This window comes from Heterocephalus glaber, unplaced genomic scaffold, assembly GCF_053883595.1.
Source record: "Heterocephalus glaber isolate CG9 unplaced genomic scaffold, H.glaber_assembly_v1.0 deba00000676, whole genome shotgun sequence".
Lineage (NCBI taxonomy): Eukaryota > Metazoa > Chordata > Mammalia > Rodentia > Bathyergidae > Heterocephalus > Heterocephalus glaber.
In genome coordinates, this window is record NW_028258156.1 from 20,999,450 (window position 1) to 21,022,326 (window position 22,877).

General features: G+C 39.8%; 1 protein-coding gene across 41 annotated transcripts in view; it reads left to right on the forward strand.

Moving 5' to 3' along the window:
• The window catches only part of Nrcam (neuronal cell adhesion molecule), a 318,132-nt gene that overhangs the window by 215,131 nt on the left and 80,124 nt on the right, over positions 1-22,877 (forward strand). For 25 of the 41 annotated variants that reach the window (XM_087206457.1, XM_087206458.1, XM_087206460.1 and 22 more), the window contains 3 exons: positions 15,244-15,444; positions 17,582-17,599; positions 20,672-20,777. In XM_087206457.1, the coding sequence (XP_087062583.1) occupies positions 15,339-15,444; positions 17,582-17,599; positions 20,672-20,777 (230 nt within the window). In that variant the 5' untranslated portion in view covers positions 15,244-15,338. The remainder of the gene's footprint in view (positions 1-15,243; positions 15,445-17,581; positions 17,600-20,671; positions 20,778-22,877) is intronic. The other 16 variants (XM_087206481.1, XM_087206464.1, XM_087206466.1 and 13 more) reach the window with 2 other exon arrangements.

The following is a 22,877-nucleotide window of genomic DNA, read 5'->3' on the forward strand; positions in this document are numbered from 1 at the left end:
AGGTTAATTTATATACCTTGAGCCAGACACCTCTTGGGAACCACGGCCAGTCCTCAGTCTCTCAGTCTCTTGCTGCAGCTCTGTGTAGGCTTCATACCAGTGTCTGTGCCTTGCAGTGCACTGCCCAAAGGTGCAGGGAATGAACTTTGGACACAGTGAGCCTGGGTGAATCCTCCCTTTCCCACTCCATCGTAGGGCTCGCTCTAAGCTGTAGTCTATGCCACTCCTTGGGAGTATGGGCTATGTGTTGAGCCATCTGTCATGCTCAGCAGCTTGACACACTCCATATTGGCTCTCCTATCCCAGCCTCTCTCCCCTTATACCATACTCCTCCCTGAGATTGTATTCCCTGGTGAAGTGATAGCCTTTCATTCTTCAACAGATTATTTATTAAGTACATATGAAATGCCAGACACTGCCTGGGGTTCTGTGAATACAGAGATAAAATTTTATATTCAATGATTTATCTGATATTAGCTCTTTTCTCAGAAACTACATTGTTTAATTTCCTTTCTTGGAGGTCCAGAAATATTGGCCATGTGATCTAGAGCTCAGCTTGCCTGAGCCAGTTAGGGACTCACAGGACCCAAAAACAAATGTAATCCCACAAAAGAATATAAAGAAAGGCTTGGGAGGAAGCCAGGCCTAGAGCTACAAGAGCGGGATGTGGTGGCAGAGCTGGGAAGACACACATCAGAGAAGAGGCAAGAAGCCAGGAAGCAAGGAGGCAAGGAACTGAATTAAGAAGGATTAGGAATGGGTTGAGAAAAGGAATAGGAAGCAAAACAAGACAAAGCCATCAGGACCCATTCCTGAAAGCGAGGATTTCAGGAGCTCCTTCATCCTCATTCTGAGGCTTCAGACAATTAAAAGATTAAAAAAATAATAATAAGAAATTTTGTCCCAAAATTACACTTCATTTAGCAAATTTATACTAATGTGTGTGGCACTTAGAAGAGCTCACAGTTTATAGTGGAAAAAAATCAACACTCAAAGCATGAAGTAGTACACAGGTTCTTTAGGGGAGGAGTAGCAAAGGCATTTCTTCTGGAGAATTCTGTCCACCAGAACTTTCTGTGATGATGAAAATGTTCTATTCTATACTATCCACAGCCGCTAGTCAGCCACGTTGGTCACTGGAATTGATAATTTTGGTTAACTTTTATTAATTTGAATCTAAATCAGCATGTGTGTATTGGCTAGTTTTGGAAGACAGGGTTCCAAAGGTCTCCCTTCTTAGTGAGTCTGCAGTGGTTAGGTCCTATCCAGGCCACTGGGAGAAGGGTGAGAACCGAGTAGAAAGTGAGTAGAGGGGACGACAGAGAAAGGGAGGGAGATGGGTGTGTCTGTGAGGCTTTTGACAAAGCCAGTGACAAGAAAGGAGACTGGAAAGGGAGGCCAGGGCTGTTGTGATGGGCTGTGATTATAATAGTCGCCATTTATAAGGGTCCACTCTGCTCCTGACACACTGCTGTCACTACGTGTTTGTCTCACGTGTCCTCCTGACAGCCCCAGAGGTAGGGAAATCACCCCCGTTTTATAGGTGTGGAGACTAAGGCACATAGACGGTCTTTGACATAACCAATACCACACAGCTTCTAAAGACAAATCCTGGATTTAAAACAAGGTCTGACTCTTGCCTTATCATTTGACCCCATGCATATATGCCACATGGGTAGTTTGGGCTCTACGTCATTAGAAACGAGACTGTTCTTCATTGAGATTTCCTAGGCAACAATGTAATGATGTAAAAACAAGTGAGCAAAGAGAGGACCAGTCAGAAAAATGAAGGGTGGCCCATGGGACCAAGGCTGGAAAGAGAAGGAACAGAAGAAAGGGGAGTTCCTGGAGAGTGGGAGAAATAAGAGGTCCAGGATCAGGGCAAAGGGAAATAAGAGAAGCCACTGCTCAAAGGGGCTTCCTACCATTTTATCAGGCTTTTGGCCAAAGAACTGCCCTGAGTTACAGGTGTTAGTTGGAGACAGAGTTGGCAAAACTCGTACCTCATCCCTCCACAGCCACCTCCTTCTCCAGCAGGCAGAGGCCCAGGCTCCTGTTCTGTGTAAGGAAATGGATTTCACAGAAGCTGAGTCTGAGTTTGATACTTATTTTTCTAATCTCTACTTCTGGTGGCTTATTTTTTTCTTAGTGAGATAGGAATAGCAGAATGGACTTTTGAAAGTGTTTGAACTCCTCAGCACACCACGAGGAGTTGAGGAGGCAGGGTGGCATGGAAAGAAGAAAGGGATCTTCTCTGCCTGACTTAATGTGTAATATCTCAAGTGTCTCCCACGAGCTGGAAGTGAATGCGAGGCTAAAAGTAATTTCTATCTGAAAGCAAGTCATGGAGAAGTGAAGCTTAATATGTCATAAAATTCATTTTGAGAAAAACTGAATATTGTCATGAACTCTTATTAAGGAAAATGATTTGCAGATGGTGATAGAAGGAAAAATATAGCTCCTTTCATTTGTACTTTCATTTAAAAATCTTTACATGGATATATTTTCATGACCCTTGGGTACATACATAGGAATAGAATTGCCGCACTGTATAAGTGACTCTTTAATTTTCAAGATATTGTCGAATTGTTTTCCAAAGTAGCTACATTTTTACATCCTCAAAACAATGTGTGAAAATTCTCATTTCTCCAAATCCTCACCCCATTGGGTATTTTGCATATAGCCTTTCAAGAATGTATATAGTAGTACCACATTGTTATTTTAATATGTTTTTTAATGGTAAGTGATATTGAATATTTTTCATGTGTTTTTAGATATTTGTGTATCTTCTTTGGTGAAGTATCTGTCCAAATCTTTTTTCCTTTTCTGTTAAGATGTTTGTTTTCCTATTTTTGAGTTGTAAGCATTTTTCTGTATGTTGTGGATATAAGTCCTTTGATACCTATGTGATTTGTAAATACTTTTCTTCTTAGTCAATGGCATGTCTTTGTATTTTCTTATTGGTGGTCCAACCTTTTTAATTGATGGCATTCAATATATTGATTTTTCTTGTGGTGTTATATTTAAGACATTCACCTAATCAAGGCCACACAGCATTCTCTTACATTTTATGCCCAGAACAGAAAAATCATTGCGTTTGAGTTTCATTCTTTAAAACAATGACTAAGAATTATCTAGATGCCACAGCGGGATTGGCAGTCTCTGGTAGTTTTATGGTATAGTGGTTTTGGTAATGGTGGCTGCAGAAGGCTGGGTGTATTGTAGACATTTTAAATCATTATGACTTGTTCCCTGCAGTCTTATATCATCCCAACTTCTGAGCACTTAAAAATGTACCCTCCTACCTATTTGTCATCAGTCTTCTGTGTGACCACCCCCAGCCACAGGCAACCATTGATCTGTACAGAATTGATTCCCAGACAATTGAGTTGAATTTCATTGAATCCTCTAAAATCCCCTGCACATTTTGCTCTCTGCCTGAGAAGATGCTACTCTTCATTCCCTTTTGAAAGGAAAATTCTTTAGCTCACTGTACCCAGCTGAGTACTCAAAATATCTAATATCATTAAAATCAAAACTCATTAACACAGCATTTAAGTTCCTTCATAGCTAGTCACCAACTTTGTCTGCTCTGCCACACACCTTCTTACATCCTTCAGCCTTAAATCTGGATATTTGTCAGAAACAAGTAACTGTGGGACCTCTGCGACTTCTCGGGGATCCCCCTTCTCTGTCTGAGTATTCCTGGGACTCTTCCAAGGTGCCAGGTCTTTCTTCTTGAACAGAGTGGGATGCATCCTGCTTTGTGCTGCCACAGGGTTTGTGCTGCAAGTAGGGCTCTCTCCACTTCGTTTTGCATGTAGTTATATCCCATGCAGCTCACCGCCTTCTCCCAAGCCCAGATTCAAGCACTTCTGGAGTGTGAATGATGCCAAATTCACATTGGAACCTCCCAGTATCTGAAACTTAAAGAGTGTATAATACATGTGTTTTTTAAAAAATAAAACATCGGCCCAATCTAACAAAGAACTCTCAATGAACTTAGACACTCTTCTAATGCTACAGCCCTAAAGCTTCTAAGTAAGAAATAAAAACTCTGTCTTACAGCATTGTCATCTTAGAAATGCTGTAGTCCTGCTGTCCCCTCAGGCCTCACTGCCTCTGTACAATTGTATGCACTCTCTACCCAATTTAAGAGGCTTGTCCTCCAGTTGAAATTTTCAGCATCTAAATAATATATAGAGATTATTATCATTTATTTCTTCCACTGAGCAGAATACTCAGAAATGTATAAAGGATAGCTTGCCTCCATCCAGATCCTTGTTCTCAGCTCAAATCCAAACTGGATCTTTCAACACAATTCTTTTTTTCTTGTTTGTGTGTGTGATAGCTTAAGTCCAATTGCAAAGTCTGTGTGTAAGAACTAGATCTCTTAAACTAATGAAGTGTTCAAAGAAAACACTGAGAATTTAAGTAGTCTCTTCTTACAACCAACATTGATTAAAAACCACAAGTTACCAGTGAGCTCTGAAGGAGTATTGACTGATATGCTAGAACTATTCCTAGAAGGGTACTTAGGCTTTCCAAAAACACAAAAACAAAAACTGTTTTTCTCTCAAGGCTTATGCAAGGAGTTGGAAACGACAGTTAGTGTTTTATACTTTTGTAAGGGCCAAGAATACTAACTTAAAATTCTCAAAGAAGACAAAACCTGAACTTGGAAACCTAAACTTTGAAAGAGGACACCACAGCTGGATCCTGGGTCAGCCTACAGCAGGGACGGGACATTAGCAATTTCCTCTGCCCATGGATAGGCAGTTCCCATACCCAATAGCCTGGAAAGCCACACACAGCTCCCTTCAACTCTAGGGCCATCTCCACATTCTGTCTCCCATGTCCCTTGGTCTCAAACCTCATTCTTGATGGTTTCCCTAGGATCTGTCCTGCTGCCTCCTACCTGAATTTTGTTCTTTACTCAGCCTTCTCGTTTTTAAATTCTTTGAGGTGCTCTTTCAGGATGTTGAGTTTCCTTCTCCCCAAGATGTTGCCTCTCATGTTGCCCGGTGGATTCTGCTGGATTCAGAACCAGCAAGGGATGCTCAGACCCAGAAACTACTGCTCAGCCTTGGTTGCAAGCCCCAAGCCCATTCTTCCAGCCCAGAGGGAACTGGGCCCAGGCTTACGTGGCCTGCTCACCTCAACCTCACCTTCGAGGGGGTGTAACGTGACTGATTCTCCTTACTCCACTCCTGTGTGGGTCCAGATCCAGTAACTAGCAGCCTTGAAGAATTTGATGCTTAGCTGCCTTTTCCCAGTATCTGGTCTTGTGTTTTTCCATCTGCTGTGGCATCTTAATGGCATCTATTGGTAGCTAGTTTATTGGGCTCCACTTACGTGACAGCAACTTTGGCTCTCATAATTCAAGTCAGCACAAGGGGAGACCTTAGAGATGTCCTAAGCACAAGCCCTTGTCAAAGATTTTCTAAGTAAATCTTTTTCTTGAAATCTTTATATCTTTAATATGCTTGAAGAAAAAAAATTTTTTTTCGGTACCAGAGATAAAACTCAGGACCTTACACTTGCCAGGCAGGCTCAGCACCACTGAGCTACATTCCTGTGCCTGAAATTATTTTTATAAGTATATTTCAGCACACTTTTTTGTGCATTACCATAATTTCTAAATGGAAACAAAATAATAACAATATAACTTGAAGATTCATTGCAACATTTCTTCTTTCATTGCCTTATTATTGTCATCCTGTCTCTCTTTTCTTCTTATATCCCAACTCTCTTTCCAAAAAGGTAAAAATTACTATTTGTTTTTTAGGAAATAAATGTTCAGTTTACCTACAAAAAAATAATAATAAAAACTCAATCGGAGAGACACAGCTGGTAATTCTAGGCTTAATATTCTCACCAAACAAATTTGATACAAACTGAGGCTTTTCTGTCTTGATTCTCCCAGGACTCTGGACACTTGGACCAAGAGTACCTTGTTCCTGGTGGCATTCATAAACTGGTCTCTGAATGGACATTTCCTTTATACCATTACGGTGGAATAAACTCTTTCTAAGGAGTTTGTGAATGTGATAGGGGAAAGAGAGTACAATCGTCTCACTAAAAGTGGCTCCTGAGGAGCCAGTTTTTTAGGGCAGACAGAATATCCCAAACCTCTTAATCAAACTGGTTGATTGGTTAAATTTCATATTCATAGAATACATTGTTTCTAACGTGTATGCTTTTGTGTATTTAGCTTTTACAGGTACTCTGGCCTCCAGAAGAGTTAATAGTTAACTTCCTGGAAATGGAATTGTATTCTGAAAGCTGGGGCGAAGGATGTTTTTTGCAATAGATCTGACAAGTTTTCTTGCAAGCAAATGGCCACTCCTTGATTTATTTTTGATATTGTCTATACAGCCTGTTTAAAGAAAATTAAATGCTCCAGGAGATAAATATTTCATGCATTACTCTGCTGTTTTACTGGTAAATCCTTTGTAGTACAAAGTGCATATCAGCAAGTGACTGAGATTTGTTCTTTATGTGAAATAGCCTCTGGCTGGAATGAAGGATTTCCAGCTATTTGGTTTATGATAATATACCTTCCCCAGCACTGATAGCAAGTGGCAAATACAATTCTTCATGTCTCGTCAGTCTCCATTCCCCATTTTCATGGTTCTGCTGTGATTATGCATGGCCTGCATACCTTAGAAAAATTTATTTTGAAATGTTGTGTAAAGATTATAGTAATCTGTGACATAGAAAGAGTGATGTCCCTTGGGTTTGGTAAATCTGGGTCTTTTACCTGCCCAGCCCCCCCGTGCCCAGACTCATGTCTGAGGAAAGGCCACATTAAAGAAAAGAATGACTGAGAAATGCAGCTGGCAGGGAGGCGGAGGAGGTGGCTTTGTCCAGAGAGCACCCACACAGCGCCCCTGGCCCACCCAATTTTCCTGTTCTTGACTCATCACTGAGATAAAGCAATAAAATGGCCATCTGGCAAAATGTCACTTCTGAAACTCTTGCCTGTAAAAGGATTTACTGGAAAGAGAGTGTGCCCCCTGTGGCACAGAGAAGTAGTGTGTACTAAATCTCCACATGCACCCTGACCCATGACTCTTGTGATTGGAGTCATTGAGCACTTTTAGTGAATGGCTTAAGAGGAAAGGTAAGACCAGGGGAACACGGGGACTTTGCAAGCCACTTGTTGAAATGGCAGCAGCACAAAAGGGGAGTCATGGTCAGCCTGGAGCAGAAGCCCCACACACCCACTCACATTAGCATGGGCGAGGTATTAATTGTATTGTGGTAAGCACCAAGAGTTCTAGGTTAGTTTCTTATAGCACTATAGATTAGGACTCTCTCCTGCTCATTCTTCTCCCAGCACTACCAACCCCATGCACATTAGGGATGCTGACCCAGGTGCTGCATCTCCAACTGGAATGACATCCTGCTCAGCAAGAATAATAAGTCTCTTTCTAAAAAATGTTATTTTATTGGTACATTTTAAGTATACAATATAATGACATTCATCATTGGAAATTTGCACCTTTACATAATCTCTCTTGGATCTTATTTCTCCCCCTTCCCCTGCCCTCCAACCCCTCCATCCCTCCCTATTTACAAAGACTTTGTTTCCATTTTCTCATATTAATTCCATTCCCTTCTTTCCTTTTCCCCACCCCTCCTACTTCCCCTTCCCTTTTGCCCCTTTTCTTCCTATTTCACATTACCTATTATACCTTTTAGTCCTTATTTACACTTTCAGTTTCTCACACTAGAGAAATTATTTGGTATTTACACGTGTGTCCTATTTAAGAATAATAGGTCTTATCTTTGCAAGTGACCAGCCTGCCAGGCATCCCAAAATGCTGTTATCTACTCTTAAGTGGCTACCCTTTCATCATGTATTGTTTGTTTGATGAGTAGATCAGGTAGTACACTTAGAGTACTAATATCCTGCATGCTGTATGGCCTTTTGGGGGGGGGCGCTGAAGTCTTTAATAAGCTATTTCTGTTCTTTATATCTTTTCAGTGATGTATTTCTAGAAATCTCCGTTTATGGAAAGATAAATAGAGCCAGAACTTGTTTCAGTGATTCTACAATTTTCCCAAATATGTCACTGACAACCCCAGTATTCAGAATAAAATTTCTATAACTCAGACTTCACCTTTAGAGTACATCCTTACTTTCCATTTTTAAAAATTGGAACTTTGCTTCAGTTTTATTATCTGAAAGAAATCAGTTGGAAAGTGGACTTAGGTGGGACAGTGAGAGAAACAGATCTGGGCTGAGCTGCACCAGTATCTGCCATGTGTGTATGGAGGTGTGAGGGTTGGTGGCAGGGAAACAGCATTGGATTCTCTCAGCCTGTTCTCTGTCTTAATTTTTGTTTTTCATGAAAATAAATGGATATAATACCTAAGACAACTAATTAGACATAATCCACAATCATTTTAGTATAAAGAAGTTTGTATCAAATTAACCATCTCCTATTTATTCCTGAGTAAAAGTTATTATGAGAGCAATGTAACTGAATTACACAGGCTGTACCAACCTGTATACAAGGAAATATATCTTTTAAAAACATTAAAAATGACAGATCAGTTTCAAGAGGAAAATCTGCATCACCAGACTTTTCTTTTTCTTTTTTTTTTTTTAAAACTTAGAAATTGAGTTTCCAGCCATGATCTTTAAGGAAAACTGTGCATTTGGATCAGTGACCCTCCTAATGTGCAGATTAGTATCTTTCTGGTTGCGATTTCAGTTTATCTTAATTCATTGTTGCAGATACCTGTGGTGGCTATATAACAAACCACCAGAAAATTCTGTGACTTAAAACGGCAGTACGTTAGGGTTCACAAGATGATTCTTCTTTTGCACATGGTTTAACAATCACTTACTCGGCTGCTTCAACTGAGGGTTCAGCTGGGGCCAGGAAGTCCCGGATGGTCTTTTTATCACCCAGCTTCTCTTCCCAGGGGCCTTCTTATCACCAATAGTGCAGCGAAGAGTCCCCAGAGAGAACTTTACAAGGGGATAAGCCCCAGTGTGCAAATGCTCATTACACTTCTGCTTGTATATTACTAGCTAAAATCCCTGCAGGTGAAGGATGTCGCATGGCCAGACTAACCAATGTAACATTCCACCTTCCGAGTTAGTGAAGGTTTGTTGTAGAATACACATGATGTACAAAAGACAGGGAGACATCCCAACCATGGTCATTATTCTGGCATACCTCATAGAGAGTTGATTCATTGTTTGAGATGTTGTCATATCAGTGCAAGCTCCTTCTTATATAACCTGTCCTGTTCCATCTATGCCGTGGTCACTCAGCAATCTGTCCCTGCTTCTGCTGACCCTTGGCTGCCCACTGGCCTCCTTCCGCTTTGAACACCTCTCACATCCTCCACTTACTCACAGTTGCACAGGTTGCCTTGCCTCTGCTTAACCTTTGGCCTTTGTTCCTCCTCCAGACTGTTGACTCACTCTCGCTTTCTGCCACATTCACTCCACTGAGGAGAAAGGAATTTGCTGCTCCTCAGCTTGTCACTCCTCAGTCTCTCGAGTACCCGAGTCACCTCACGGGCTCTACACAGCTGCCTCTGTTCAGACGCCCACCCTGATTGTATTAGCCTTGCTGGAGATGGTGGGTCAGTGCAGAAGGACTGTGAGCAGGGCAGGTCTTCAGAGAGGAGCAGTCTCTTCCTCCTGTTTATCTGCTGTGCTGTAATTGCATCTAGAGGTGGGGTAAAGGACAGTACCTTTTCTATTTGAAGAACTAGTCTTTTTCTCTCTTCTCCTACCATCCTTTCTGTCAGTTCTCTCACCCCTAAAGCTGGTCCTGACAACCATCCTCAGGTAACTGGCCGGATAGCGTGGAGCAAGTACCATCCCTGGTCCAACTGTGATTGGTCTCACGAATACCATGTTTTGTCTTTTGTCTTAGATCTCAAAATCACACCATTGTCTCATATTAGGCTGTTCAGTTTCTTATCATTGCTGTGCTGAGTAAAATCCAGGATTCAGATAATTTTATGTGTTTTAGGAAACTAGATTTCACTGAAAGACTTTGGTTTTTCTGATGATCTATATTTAAAGTCCAGGAAGCTTTTCATAACTTTCTAAATCCAAAACAACCTTAAAATATTATTTAGTATATTTTTATGTTTATGCATGAAATATCTCTAGAAGGATTCACAGGACTTTGTAATATTGGTGACCTCCTAAGGGAGAAACTGGGCTGCTGGTTGTTTACTTTGCATTACATGGCCTTTTTGCCTTATGAACTTTGGACTATCTTCTGTATAGCTGTGTGTGGAGGCACACGCCTGTGATCCCAGCTCTCAGGAGATTGAGGCAGGAGGATCACTGCGAGTTCAAGGCCAGCATGGGCTACATAGTTCAAGGCCAGCATGAATATATATAGATATATATAGAATATATATAGATATAGAATACATAGAGAGAGAGAAAGAGAGCAAGACCCTGTTAAAAAAAAGTCTTCTATAGATATTCAGAATTACTTTTTAATATAAGTGACTAACCTTGGTAATTCTGTTAGTCTGTTGGCCACTTGCAAAGTAATTATCACTAAGTAGGATAATGGAGCTCAGTTTTTGCAGTTTGAGAAGCATGAGATAACTTAATGCATGGAGGAATCAGCTCCCCTCCTCGACCTGCCCCATCTGTGAAATGAGCATAATACTTGCTCTCCTGTTTTCTGGAGACATAAAGTAAGGTAATCACTCACAGTGCTGTGAGGAATGAAGATTTTGAGCTGTTATCAGGATTTTACCAATCCTCTATTGTTGTCCTAAAAAGTACCTGTTAATTGTGCACCTTTCCTCAGGTACTGTTTCAAGTTAGGTAGCAGATTCCTCCAATGAGATTCCTTTGGATCAGCAGGAAATTAGAAACATGTTCTGTAAAGCTTCATAATTTGCCTTGTTTGAAGAGATCATTACAATCTCTGCAGTCCCTTACTCCAAACAGCCTTTTCATGAGGTACATGTGTGTGTGGTCGTGTAGATGTAGCTGACTTTATTGATGGTTTCTCCCTAACTTCCCCTCCACAGTCTCAGACTCAGATCTGTGATGGGAAAGCATAGCATGAGCTAGCATGGCCATTCATGCACTTATTCTTTATGCTAAATATTTAAAATATAAGAGTGGCCATCCTTGAGTTGGCTGCTAGACAACATCACAGTCAAGATAATGTCACACCCACTTAGTTGTACAGTCAGTGAGGTCAGCTGCTGATGGGCCATCCAAGCTTAATTAGGGTGTCATAGGTGTCTGGCAAATTAGCACATCTGTTTCCTGGCTTGGAGATGTAGATCGTGTGACCTGAGCAGTCGGCATCTGAAGTATGGGTATACTGGATGCCGAGAAGCACAGAGAGAAGGAAATGGTAAATAACGCTTGGTCTCCAGTTCTGCTACAGAGCTGTTTTTAATTTTTAATTAAAATAATCTCATCATTCACTTGAAAAACAAAGGTATTTTCTAATAACAAGACTTCTTAAGCAACAGGATAGTTGCTTTACTCTGGTTTGGTGTGAATTCTTTGCGAAAACTTTGAGTTCTTCTTTTGAAATGTATAGTAAATAATGTTCTATGATTCAGTATGAATTTGAAGCAAATGAAAGAGAAACTTGAATTGTAGTTCTTTTCTGGTGATGAAAATCTTACTGAAGACAGTAATTTTTCTGTTTCACAACCTCTATTATAGGTCACATAAGAAAAGTTGCTTTTAATGGAGTTAAATGAAGTAAAATATTAAAGGGGTTAACTATCCTTATTTTTCATCATTTTAACAATATAAGTGATTTTAAACATGAGTGTAGGACTAAGAGTATTGCTTAGTTGCAACACTTGTCTACCATGCTCAAGCCTTTTTTTAGTTTCCGCCAAAAATGATGTGCTATTTCATATTTAGATTTTATTCATTTTAGTATAATTACATAAACAATTTAGTTTTAGTTCATGATTCTTACTTAAGGGAAAATGGCCTTCCAAGGTGAAGTACAAGGCAGACAGGCGAGGTTGTGGCGGAGGAAGACAGGGACATTGATATCAATACTCAGAGTGCAAAGGAATGGTTTTCTTTGTAAGAAACAGAGCACATTACTCTAACAAAGAGAAAGCTCAGTTCTCTGTAGCTGTGTTTGATTTTCAGAGTGATTGAGTGCTGGGGACTTAATGCTTTCCTTGAGTATTTGGATTTTCACCTATGAGGGCATACGTAGGAGGAGTGGGTGATTTTCCATGGGCAGATTCAGAAGGTGGGCTGGACCATTGCTGTGTCCTGCCCTGTCAGAACCCATGAGAGAGATGATTCTCTGGCTAATGGTGCAGTAAACTTAGAACTTATGAGGAGAGACCAGAGCTTCAGTTGCCGTAGTTCACGATCCCGCTGGCAGTGTGGAGATTTATTTACTCATGTCTCTTTCAGTAAGTGCTCTCTTGGTTTTCTTAGAAATTTAATGTTTTCTTTATGAAACACTGTTATTTCATGCACAGTGGTTTATTCCATGTATACTCTGAAAAATTAAGACATTTAATTAATACTTTCCTTCACATGAAGTTGTCTCATGGTCTTTATTTTGAAGAATGAATATCATAAGGCATTCAAGTGAAATAAATAACAAATTAAGAACTTAGAAACTGTAGGCAGCTTTTTAAGATCTTACAGGAATTACGACGTTTTAGTACAAATTTGGGCAAGTATTTGAATTCTCCAGCAGCTGCTCAGAGAGCTGGCACTTAAACTCAGTATAGGGCAATCAGGCAGGTATGCTGTTCACGTCTCAGAGATCGACTCTGCTGTCTTCTCTTGATATAGGTAATATGTACGATCTGCTTGTGCCATTCATTTTTTTTCCTGAAGCTTATATGTGAGTTCAGATTTAGCAGTTCAACAGGAAAATAAAAATAAATGTGGTTGATAGAGTTGTGCTTTACATACACAGAAGGGCAGTCTGGTTTGTATCGTGGTGGGAAAAGGTTGGATGAACTTCTGTACCTGCCTCAGTGCACCCTGGACATGAACGTTTATATAGCACAGCACAGGTAATCTCCCTGCTCTTAGATGAAACCACTTAGTACAGATATTTCATTCACAAGATACTATTCAGAAAAGTATTGTGTCTGTGTTCAGCTTATTTTTCATCCTTTGTATTTTTTTTTACAAGAAGTGTTGTACTATAGTTTTAACCAGGTTCAAATTAGAACTTAACGAACGATAGCAAATATTGCTATCAAAACATATGGTATCAGCCTGTCTCTTTTTTTATATAATTAAGTTTAACTCCATACACAGACATGATATTATAACTATCTTGCCTATATTGACTAGATTTTAGATTTCAAATAGTATAAATATAAATATAACCTTGGGGAGACCATGGTCAAACTGTTTGAATACAGTGAGAGCTTAAAAGATCTTAAGTCTGTTTTTCTTTTCTCTTCATTCATTTTTTCCCCCTGCAAATATTTATTTACTTCCTACCATATGTCAAAAACTGTGACAGGCTATTGGCATGCAGTAGGGATGGGACAGATCAGCCCATACCCTGGGGAGACTTTGTGGTTTGGTGGGGGACGTGGACATTATGAAATTACACAACTGCACAAATAATGCAATTATACAGGTAATTCATTAGTTAAGTTTGTGGGAGCCACCCCAGTTTGTAATGATATTAACCTCTCACCTGCTCAGGAGAGTTATTAGTCACTCCGGCTCCCCTTCATTAATGAGAAGACATGATTAAGCCTATCTTCGTAAGTGGGGCTTTGCTGTGGGGCAGACATCTGTACCCCATGTCTGGGCTCGGGCTCTCAATTGTGACACTTCCTTATGCAAAGACACTGTGTTAGGTGAGGGCGAGGGACCCTGAGATGAGGAACACACAGTCCTTGCCTGAATGGGCACAGAGAGAGCATATTAACACACACACATGCTCACAGGGCCCTTTTATTTATGTATCTATATAATATACATGATGTTTAAAGCAAAGAATTTGAGAAATTCAGAGGTAGTTGTAAAATGACTTCTACTCTGGGAGATCTGCTAATGTTTCTTAGAAATGACCTTTTAACTGAATTATGAGAAGTAGATAGGACTTTGATAAGGAAATATGGTGGATAAGACACTCCAGGTAAAGGGAATAAAATAAACAAAGATAAGAAAATGCGACAATTCAAGGCACATTGAAGGTTTGACCAAAAAACAAAACAAAACAAAAACCAAGGAATCCAACAAAAATAGTTTCATGGAAATAGAAGGAAGTAAGGTCGGCAGGATAAATTGAAGTGAGACAGATCATTGAGGTGTTTAAATACCTCTTAAGGATACAGCAGACTTTGGTTGAGAGACTGAGTATAGTATATATTCCAATAGTCAACATTTCTGGTTTGCCCCAGGAATACTTACTGGTAGCACTTGCAGCTGCAGTGTTTACCCTGAGATAATTCACAGAACATAATCCTAACCTTATCCCCAAAGTCTACCACAAAACTTCTCACTTTTACTATTATTTTCCCATCACTCTAGTAGATTGATAGTCTCTGGAAACAAAAGAGGTCATTCTGCTTAGAGCATGTTTTGTAGTAGTGGTATTTCCATTTACAAAATATAGTAATTCTGGGCCACTCGAAAATTAAATGAATGTTGGCAGTGAGCTGTACATTTTTTTCTGAATGGGAAGTGGGTTTCCTAAAATCCCTTGGGGACAACATAATTGGCACTGTTGAAGAGAGCGACTAGTGAGGAAGGTCTGTGGCTGTTGCCTAGAGGAGAGATGAGGGTAGCCCGGGTTCTCCGTGTCAGCGGGCAAGTCAGTGTCTGGCTCTGAAGGGCATTTGTAGCAGCGCCCCAGTTTCCCCAGAGTTGACCTGCAGAGCGGAGAAGCCCTTAGGCCTCCGCTTGAAAGTCACAAAGTGATCGCTTTCCAACTGGCCTAAAAGCCGACTTTCCTGATCTATGAAGAAAGATTCCGTAGCCTCTGAGTCCTGTTGATGGAATTGTTTAGAATGAAAAAAACACAAGGATGGGAAAGTGGACAGATTTTGCCTGACATCACCACAGATATTTCCGAACTGATTTTAGCTGATTTATGAATAAATGATTATTCCAGGCTCAAGAGTTAAATATTTAAAAGTGAGCTCCCTTTTAGAGTTCATGTATAATACAGGGCCAATTTTCTGTGCTGCAGACTTCCGTTCTTCATTTCCTTCTTTTTAATACATTATAATTATTATTCGTATCCCATCCTTTTGCAGTTCCTTGCATGGAAAATTATTTAAACGTTGCACACAAATCTTTGTGAAAGAAGAAAAGAAAATTCAGCTTGTGGGTCTCAGCAGGAGTGAAGCTAATGCAGCTTAAAATAATGCTGAAAAAGAAGCGCTTATCTGCAGGCAGAGTGCCCCTGATTCTCTTCCTGTGCCAGATGATTAGTGCACTGGAAGTACCTCTTGATCGTAAGTATTAACGATTTAAGGCTCTTAGGCCCAGGAGTCAAAACCTCCCAGCACAGTGTGGATAGAGAAGGTGTCTGTGTGACACTGAAAAGCTAGTCAAAATTAATTTGGCTTTTCCCATCAGCACCTGGTGTTTATAAAGACTCTCACAGTAGAAATGACCATTGAAATAGCCAGATGCTGTGTCCCCTGTCTTTCATTTTCCTTCCTCCCTCTCAGGTGCCTTTGTGTGCCATGCAGGAATGGCCTGAGAGGGAGGGACTCGTGCAGCTGCCATGATCTTCCCCACAGGCAGCTCTTTGTAGAAGTAGTGCTGCCAGAAAACCACACAGGCCACTTTACAGGGCTCATGGAGACGTCTCCACTTCCCCTTATCATATCGCTTCATCCCTCACGTGTTAAGAATGCCCTCAAGGGACTGGAGGGCTCTCCCTTCAGCCCTCTGCCCCTCCAAATCCCCTGAGCACCCACACTTCATTTCTCATGATTCAGACAAGGCACATTTGTTTTACTTTTTAATTTTGAGCCCGAACTATGAGTCTTTAACTAGGGAAAGTATCTTATCTACAAGCCTGATGAATAGTCTTTGGGGGGGCGGGTTAAAGAACATGATAAAAGACCAAGATACAAAATTTTGAGACTAAGTCAAGTAATCTACAAAAACACTAAAATGAAGCAAACAATAGCTGTTGTATTTAGTCCACTCTTTTCCCATTAGTAAGATATATGCCATATTTTCCTTGTTCTGAAAGGCCTGTCTGTGAAAAATAAAAATAATACCAGGCTCCAACTGGTCAGTTCTCTGAAATGGAAAACACTATTTCAAATCTGGACAATTACTGTACTTCAGAATTGATTTATCCTCTATCCCTAATCTGCATGACCTCTTTAAATCCATTAACTTCTGAAAAGAACATCTGTTTGGCAAGCTTTCCAAGGTGCAAGGAAGATAGCACTTTCCTGGGGCTATTCAGTTGTTGGGATGCCCATTTTTGCCCTAAAAGTAGCAACTGCCCGGTGGGAAGGCATTAAAAAGAGATGTAGTTTGCCCCACACTTTGTTTATTTCCTTTACCATACCTCTTTAAAGTACAATAAAATGCAATATTTTTTATTTTTAAAAATATCCATCCAGTGACCTTAATTTCAATTTAAAAATACATATATAATTGCTTAAACCCATTGGAGTAGAAATGCCTAAGAAAGCATTTGCTCTCACAAATACACAGGAAAGCAGGAAAAATGCTTGAAAGAAGTGCTTTTGTTCTCTCCCATGTTAAATATATTCTCCTTTAATCTGACTGCTCAGTCTAACAATCAGAGGGAAACAGGCACCTACGGCTAACTCAATTATCACTGCTAATGGAGAAGAGGCATAACCATAATGAAAAGAAAGTCACGGGTAACCCAGGCATTCCCACATTAACCTTTGCAAGTAGTAATGACAGGCTGCACTGCAGAATGACTGGAATTGCATACAAATGTAATTTCTTCCCTGTCCGTCTTCCACACACCCTTCTTCAGTACATGAGCTGTGCCTTGGTGTGGGACCCAGCAATTCCTGGATGATTGAAGAATTTGAAAGTAGAAATATGCTAACAGTCCAGAACGTCCAATTATTGACTTAGACAGTAACAGTGGGAATATACCATTCCGAAATCAGTGTTGGACTTGGCTTGGCGGGAATGTTGTCATTGCTGGAGTGCCCCGTTGTTAGGTATTGTTACCGTGTGCATAGTGATGTGGAGGATAATAGGGTCAGACATGACACAGTATGTGACAACTCAAATTAATTGTAGATTTCAGCAATTTTTCAAATTGGACATAATTACTTGTCCAGCACAGTATGTATGGGATGGAATTAGCCATTTTTATTCCTGGAAGATTTTTTTTTTTCTTTTAGCATCGCTTTTGTTTTTCCATATGTGAGAAGCTGCTGGAGGAGCAAACAAAAGCATTAATTCAAGTTTCCTCTCTTGAACTTCATGACTTCACCCTTCACACATATGGGTTTTTAGGTCAAACCAAATAGAAAAGATGCCCCTTTTATCTTGAGGGTTCTAACGTTCTCATTACTAACATCTGATTTTTTTTAATCCTGTTTGCCCACTCACCTGCTGATATTGATGGGGAAAAAGCAAAACTTCTTGAAGACTGTAAGTGTCTTTCTGTAAATTACTAGGCAGTGTGAAAATTTAACTGTGTCTTTGTTTTTTGAATTAATGTCATGAATTAAATGCACGGTGCTATGCCTTGTGATGAATGGCTTTTTTAAGCATGTGTGTGCAGATGTACTATATTACCTACATGAATTGTGAAGATCTGGTTATCACCATTTTCTGAATATGCTGCTGTACTAACTTACAAGTTTTTATTCACATCTGATGTAACTCAATGAGAAAGTTCACAAAATATAGAGACAGTGATTATCTGGCTCTAAATGTTATTAAATGTTTGCTGAAATGAAAATGCATCTTTGGGTATCTTTTAGAAGGCAGGTTCCTAAGTCAGCATCCAGGTGCTGTCTTTTCCTGCTTTAGCCTTCAGATCTGTGTAGACTAGTGTTTCTAGGTGCCAACAGTAGAATAACCCAGCAAATTACAATATTGTCTAGTGCACAGGAGACAAGCAGCTGCCACTCACATCATTTTTGAGCAGCTTGCTGTAAGCAAAAACTTCTGCTGCCTCTTGCAGCTGGGTATCATTTATCATCTAACAGAAAAAAATAGTTTTCCAGCATTTGAAAATTCCCTTTGATTTTGGATTAATGAGGAAAATTATGTAAAATCTCTTATTACTGCTTATTATCGCAAAGCATTTGCTAATTGCCATGTGACCTAAGCACTGTTCAGAAAGGTACCTCCAGATGGTAAACTCCTGGCAGTTAGCAGTAATATAAAAGCCAGCTCAGCTGCAGACACACGAAGAGAAGCTCTGCATTTGAAAGCACAAATTTGCACCTCTGTCACTCCCAGAAATGCAAAAGGAACTGCACTGAGTCGCTCCTTAGAATCACCTCCCCCTCTGCTTTTGTTCACTGTTTTGGGGGTGTGGAATCTCAGGCTTCCTTTCATTATCCCAAACTCTGTCCTTCCAGGCCTTAAGGATCAGTCACTCAAAGGTGAAGCTGAGTCGAGTGAAAATTATTACGATCATAATTTAAAAATAGCAAACAGCATTGAACCATTATCCTATTGGCATGTACTAAGAATTTTACCCAAATTACTGCATTAGTCCTCCCAGCTATCCTAGGATGTAGATACTTCTTTTAAACCTCATTTTCCCTGGAAGGAAACTGGGGCTTTCAGAAGTTAAGAAACTTCCTTAAAGTCTCATAGCTACTAAAAAATAGACAAATTCTTAACCACCAGACTGGATTGCTAATTATCAGGGGAAATCAGCAGGGCCAGAAGAATGAGGGTTCAGTCAGTGTGTGTGATGGAGGCTGGGAAGAGGAGCTGGGTTAGCTGGAGGTAAGGAGGGGACCGGATATTGCCAAAGGGAGGGAAATTGACGTCGTGTAGTATTCCACATGAGATTGGTGAACAGTTCCTTTGATATTTAGGAAGATGCCTACTGAACAGCAATAAGACAAGGATAAAGCCAATGAACAGAGCTATGTTTGCAGATTTATAAAACTTTGGATAGAGAGGCAGTAAGTTTAGCCCAGCAACTTTTATCCTCAATAAGGACAGACAAGAGCAGGGAGAAGTTACTGAGCTTTGGGAAATGCTTGGTTGGCAGATAGAAGGGGTTTTGCAAAGAAAGCACAGTGTGGGCAGAGAGGACAGAGAAGATCCAGAAGATGAAAAGCATAACTGAGCCAGCATGTCAAATGCAGCAGTGAAAGAAAGGAAAGCACGAGTCTAAATGAGGGTCTTGGAAAGGTTGCATGATGCAGGGAGGCATAGTGGGGCAGGGCTACTGCATTGCATGGTCCAGGCACCGTTCACACTGGCCTGTGCCTGCTTTCTCAGCCTCAGTGCTGCTCACATCTGGGGCCAGTTAAGTCTCTGTTGTGGAGGACTCTTCTGTACACTGTAAGATGGTGAGAAACATCCATAGCTTCTCTCTACTAGATCCCAGGACCACCTCCCACCCTAGTTATGGCAGTCTAAATTGTCTCTACTTATGGCCAAATGTCCCTAGAAAGAGAGGAGCAGATTTCCTCCTGTCGAGAACTACTGGTCTGCATAAACAGCTCTCCGTGGAGTTGTGCAAGGTAGTGGCCTTGCAGCAGGAGCTGGTCAAGAGTTTGGTCCCTTCTCAGCTTTGTGCCTTCTGAGCCAAGCCATTTGCTACTCTGAAAAATGAAAACAGAGGTTAAAACAGATTATTTCTCTAGTCCTTTCCTGTTCTAATATGCTGTAATTCTGGTTTCATAAGAGGGAGGAAATGGTGATCTTAGAGTAACTTGAAGATCTAGGTATTGACTTTCTACAGGTTCAATCGGTCTAGATCAAAACACTGTCCTCTACAATTTCATAATAAAGAGTCAGATAATCCTTTGAAGAGTGAAGTGGAAAAACTGTCTCCTAGAACAGAGAACTTTGATTACATTTATTTTCCGAATAAGACCACTTTTCCTTCTTCCCAACACACCTAAATCCTAATCTTGATGAGTGACATATGAATGGCATGTCTCCAGTATAACAATCTTTATAATATTAGCTTCTCAAATGCATGTTCTCAATACATATTAATTTATAGTGGCACACTAACAAGCTATAAGTTAGCAACTTTTTTCTAAAAAAAGAACCAAATATACCTCATAACTTCAATTTCATTGAAAGTCATTGTTTGAACCAAAGGAATCAGAAGAATTTCTCATTGTTACATCAGAAAAAAAATTATTTTAATGTTAGGCTTGTGTTGATCATTATTTTCTCAGACAAGGCTTTTTATTTATTTGGGGGGTGGGGGTGGTACCGGGGATCGAACTCGGGTCCTTGCGCTTGCACAGCAGGTGACAAAACCACTGAGCTAAATCCCCAGCCCAGACAAGGCTTTTTGATTGCACATAGAGTTACCAAAAGAGCAGTTATGCCTTGACTTCGGGGTTTTAGGAGACTTTTAGTTGAAAATCTACTGAGGTAGGTGCTGCCACACAGAAATTGTAGAAATATTTGGAACATATTTAAGGCAAGTGATCTTGATATAGGAAATTGGTTGCTATTATGATGTTAAATGATTTATTTCTTTACATTATTATTTCTTCTATAATTAAGTGGTACAACCTCCAACCATCACTCAACAGTCTCCAAAAGATTACATCATTGACCCTCGGGAGAACATTGTAATCCAGTGTGAGGCCAAAGGGAAACCTCCTCCCAGGTGAGTGTGTTTTCTGCTCTCATATGGCACTTGAAGTAAGTCTGAGGATTTCTTGGAATATAGGAATAGGTTTAGAAATTCTGTAGAACAACGTAGGCAATATAGAGTATGGTCATTTTTAGTTGGATGTTTTTCAGCATGATTGCTGGTTTACTCTTTGGTTATCTAACCAACTCACGGACCCACTTCAGCTCTTCAAAGATACTAAAGGTAATTTCTTAAGTCCCACATATCCCTAAAGTATCAGTTGTAGGTTTATTGTTTTGTTTCTCAGCTTAGAGTCAATTCGTTCTACTTAAAATCCAGATTACTGCTTTCCCATATTTATATTTTTATGTTCATATCTTGGGGAAATAAGTGCAAAGCTCTATCTTGGTTCAGATACTAATGGCCTTCTAAAGTGAGCAAATCCCTTTCCTCTGGGCTTTAGTTTCCTCATCTATTAGAATGAAAAAGGAGAAGTTGGATTTGATGACTTTCAAGATCTCTCCTACCTCCACAGTGGCCTATAAATGGTCCTAAATGGTTTTCCAAACTTGTCACAGTTCAGTACTCAGGATTCTCCATAAGGATCTTGGCACGAACACTGCATAATTCTCTCCAACCCATACATTGTATAGATGAGAAATCGATGCTCCATAATGCTCCATAGTTCATCCAGGGCCCACAGTGCAAGATCTTGAGCTTGTCCACATGAGTTTTAGAGAGTTGAAATATTTTTAAAATATTAATTATTATAACAAATAAGATTTAATAACAAATTATATAATTAAATATAGTAATTTATTAGAAATAAATGGAAGTTTTTTAGATACTTTATTTCTAAGTTTTTCTATTATAGGTTTTATTAAAGTATCACAAAATAGCACCTGAGAAAAAAATTAACTGGTACTAAATACCTATATATATCAAAATTTCCATCAAATGTTTGCTTCAAAACAATATTCTGCCATATTATTGGAAAGCCTGTGTCATACAGCCCCTAATGTGACATCCTTGGATGGAGCCCCCCTCAGCTTTGCACCTATGAGTGGTCAGGGCCTCCTATAACTCTGTAAGCTGGGATTTCTCCTCCTCAGCACTGTTCATATTTGGAGTTGGATAATATTTTTGTTGTGAGAATGGAGGCTTCCTGAGCATGGCAGGATGGTTACTTTTTTATGTTAATGTAATACAAGTAGATATTAATAAAATATAAAAACTTCTATGGAAAAATAATTTTTCATAACAAAAATGATTAGAGAATAACTAGTAAATACACTGTATCATGATCTTAAAAGAATATATTTTCAATTGCTTATCTATCTCTCAACTCATTTCCTAATAATACTACGCTTTTTGACATAAAACATTTTAATTATTAACAGATTACCTTACACTCAGTATAATTTTGAACAGTTTCTTCTTATTTTACTTTATCTATTATATATTTTGGTCCTTATACTTTCAGTTTCTCATATCAGAGAGACAATGCATGTTTGATTTATTTCACTTAAGAGTATGGCCTCTAGGCACATCCATTTACCTAGAAATATCTCCAAGTTTATCCTTCTTTATGGCTGAGTAATACTCCATTATATTAAAAAAATCTTTTTTATTCATTTATCAGTTGATGGGCATTTGGATTGTTTCCAAGATTTAGCCATTACAAACTGTGCAGCTATAAACATGGGTGAGCATATATCACTATGGTATGATGCTTTAAATTATTTTGGAAAGATATACGAAAGGGGGATAGCTGGGTCAAATGGGACCTCTAATCCTACATTTTTTAGGAATCTAGATACTGATGTCCACAGTGGTTGCACCAGTCTACACTCCCACTAACAGTGGAGCAGGGTTCCTTTCTCCCCACAGCCCCGCCAGCATTTGTTATTGTTTGATTTCTTGATAATAGCCATTCTTTCTGGAATGAGGTGGAATCTCAGCATTGTTTTAATTATGGCAGCATGGTTAGCAGCATCTCTGGCCTCTACCCATGAAACCACTAGATGCTATTAGCATCCACTACCACCACCTCCTGCCTGGTTGTGATAAACATCACTATGAGGATGGGAAGGAAAATCCAAGTGAGCTCTGAAAACACTGTGAACTTTGGAG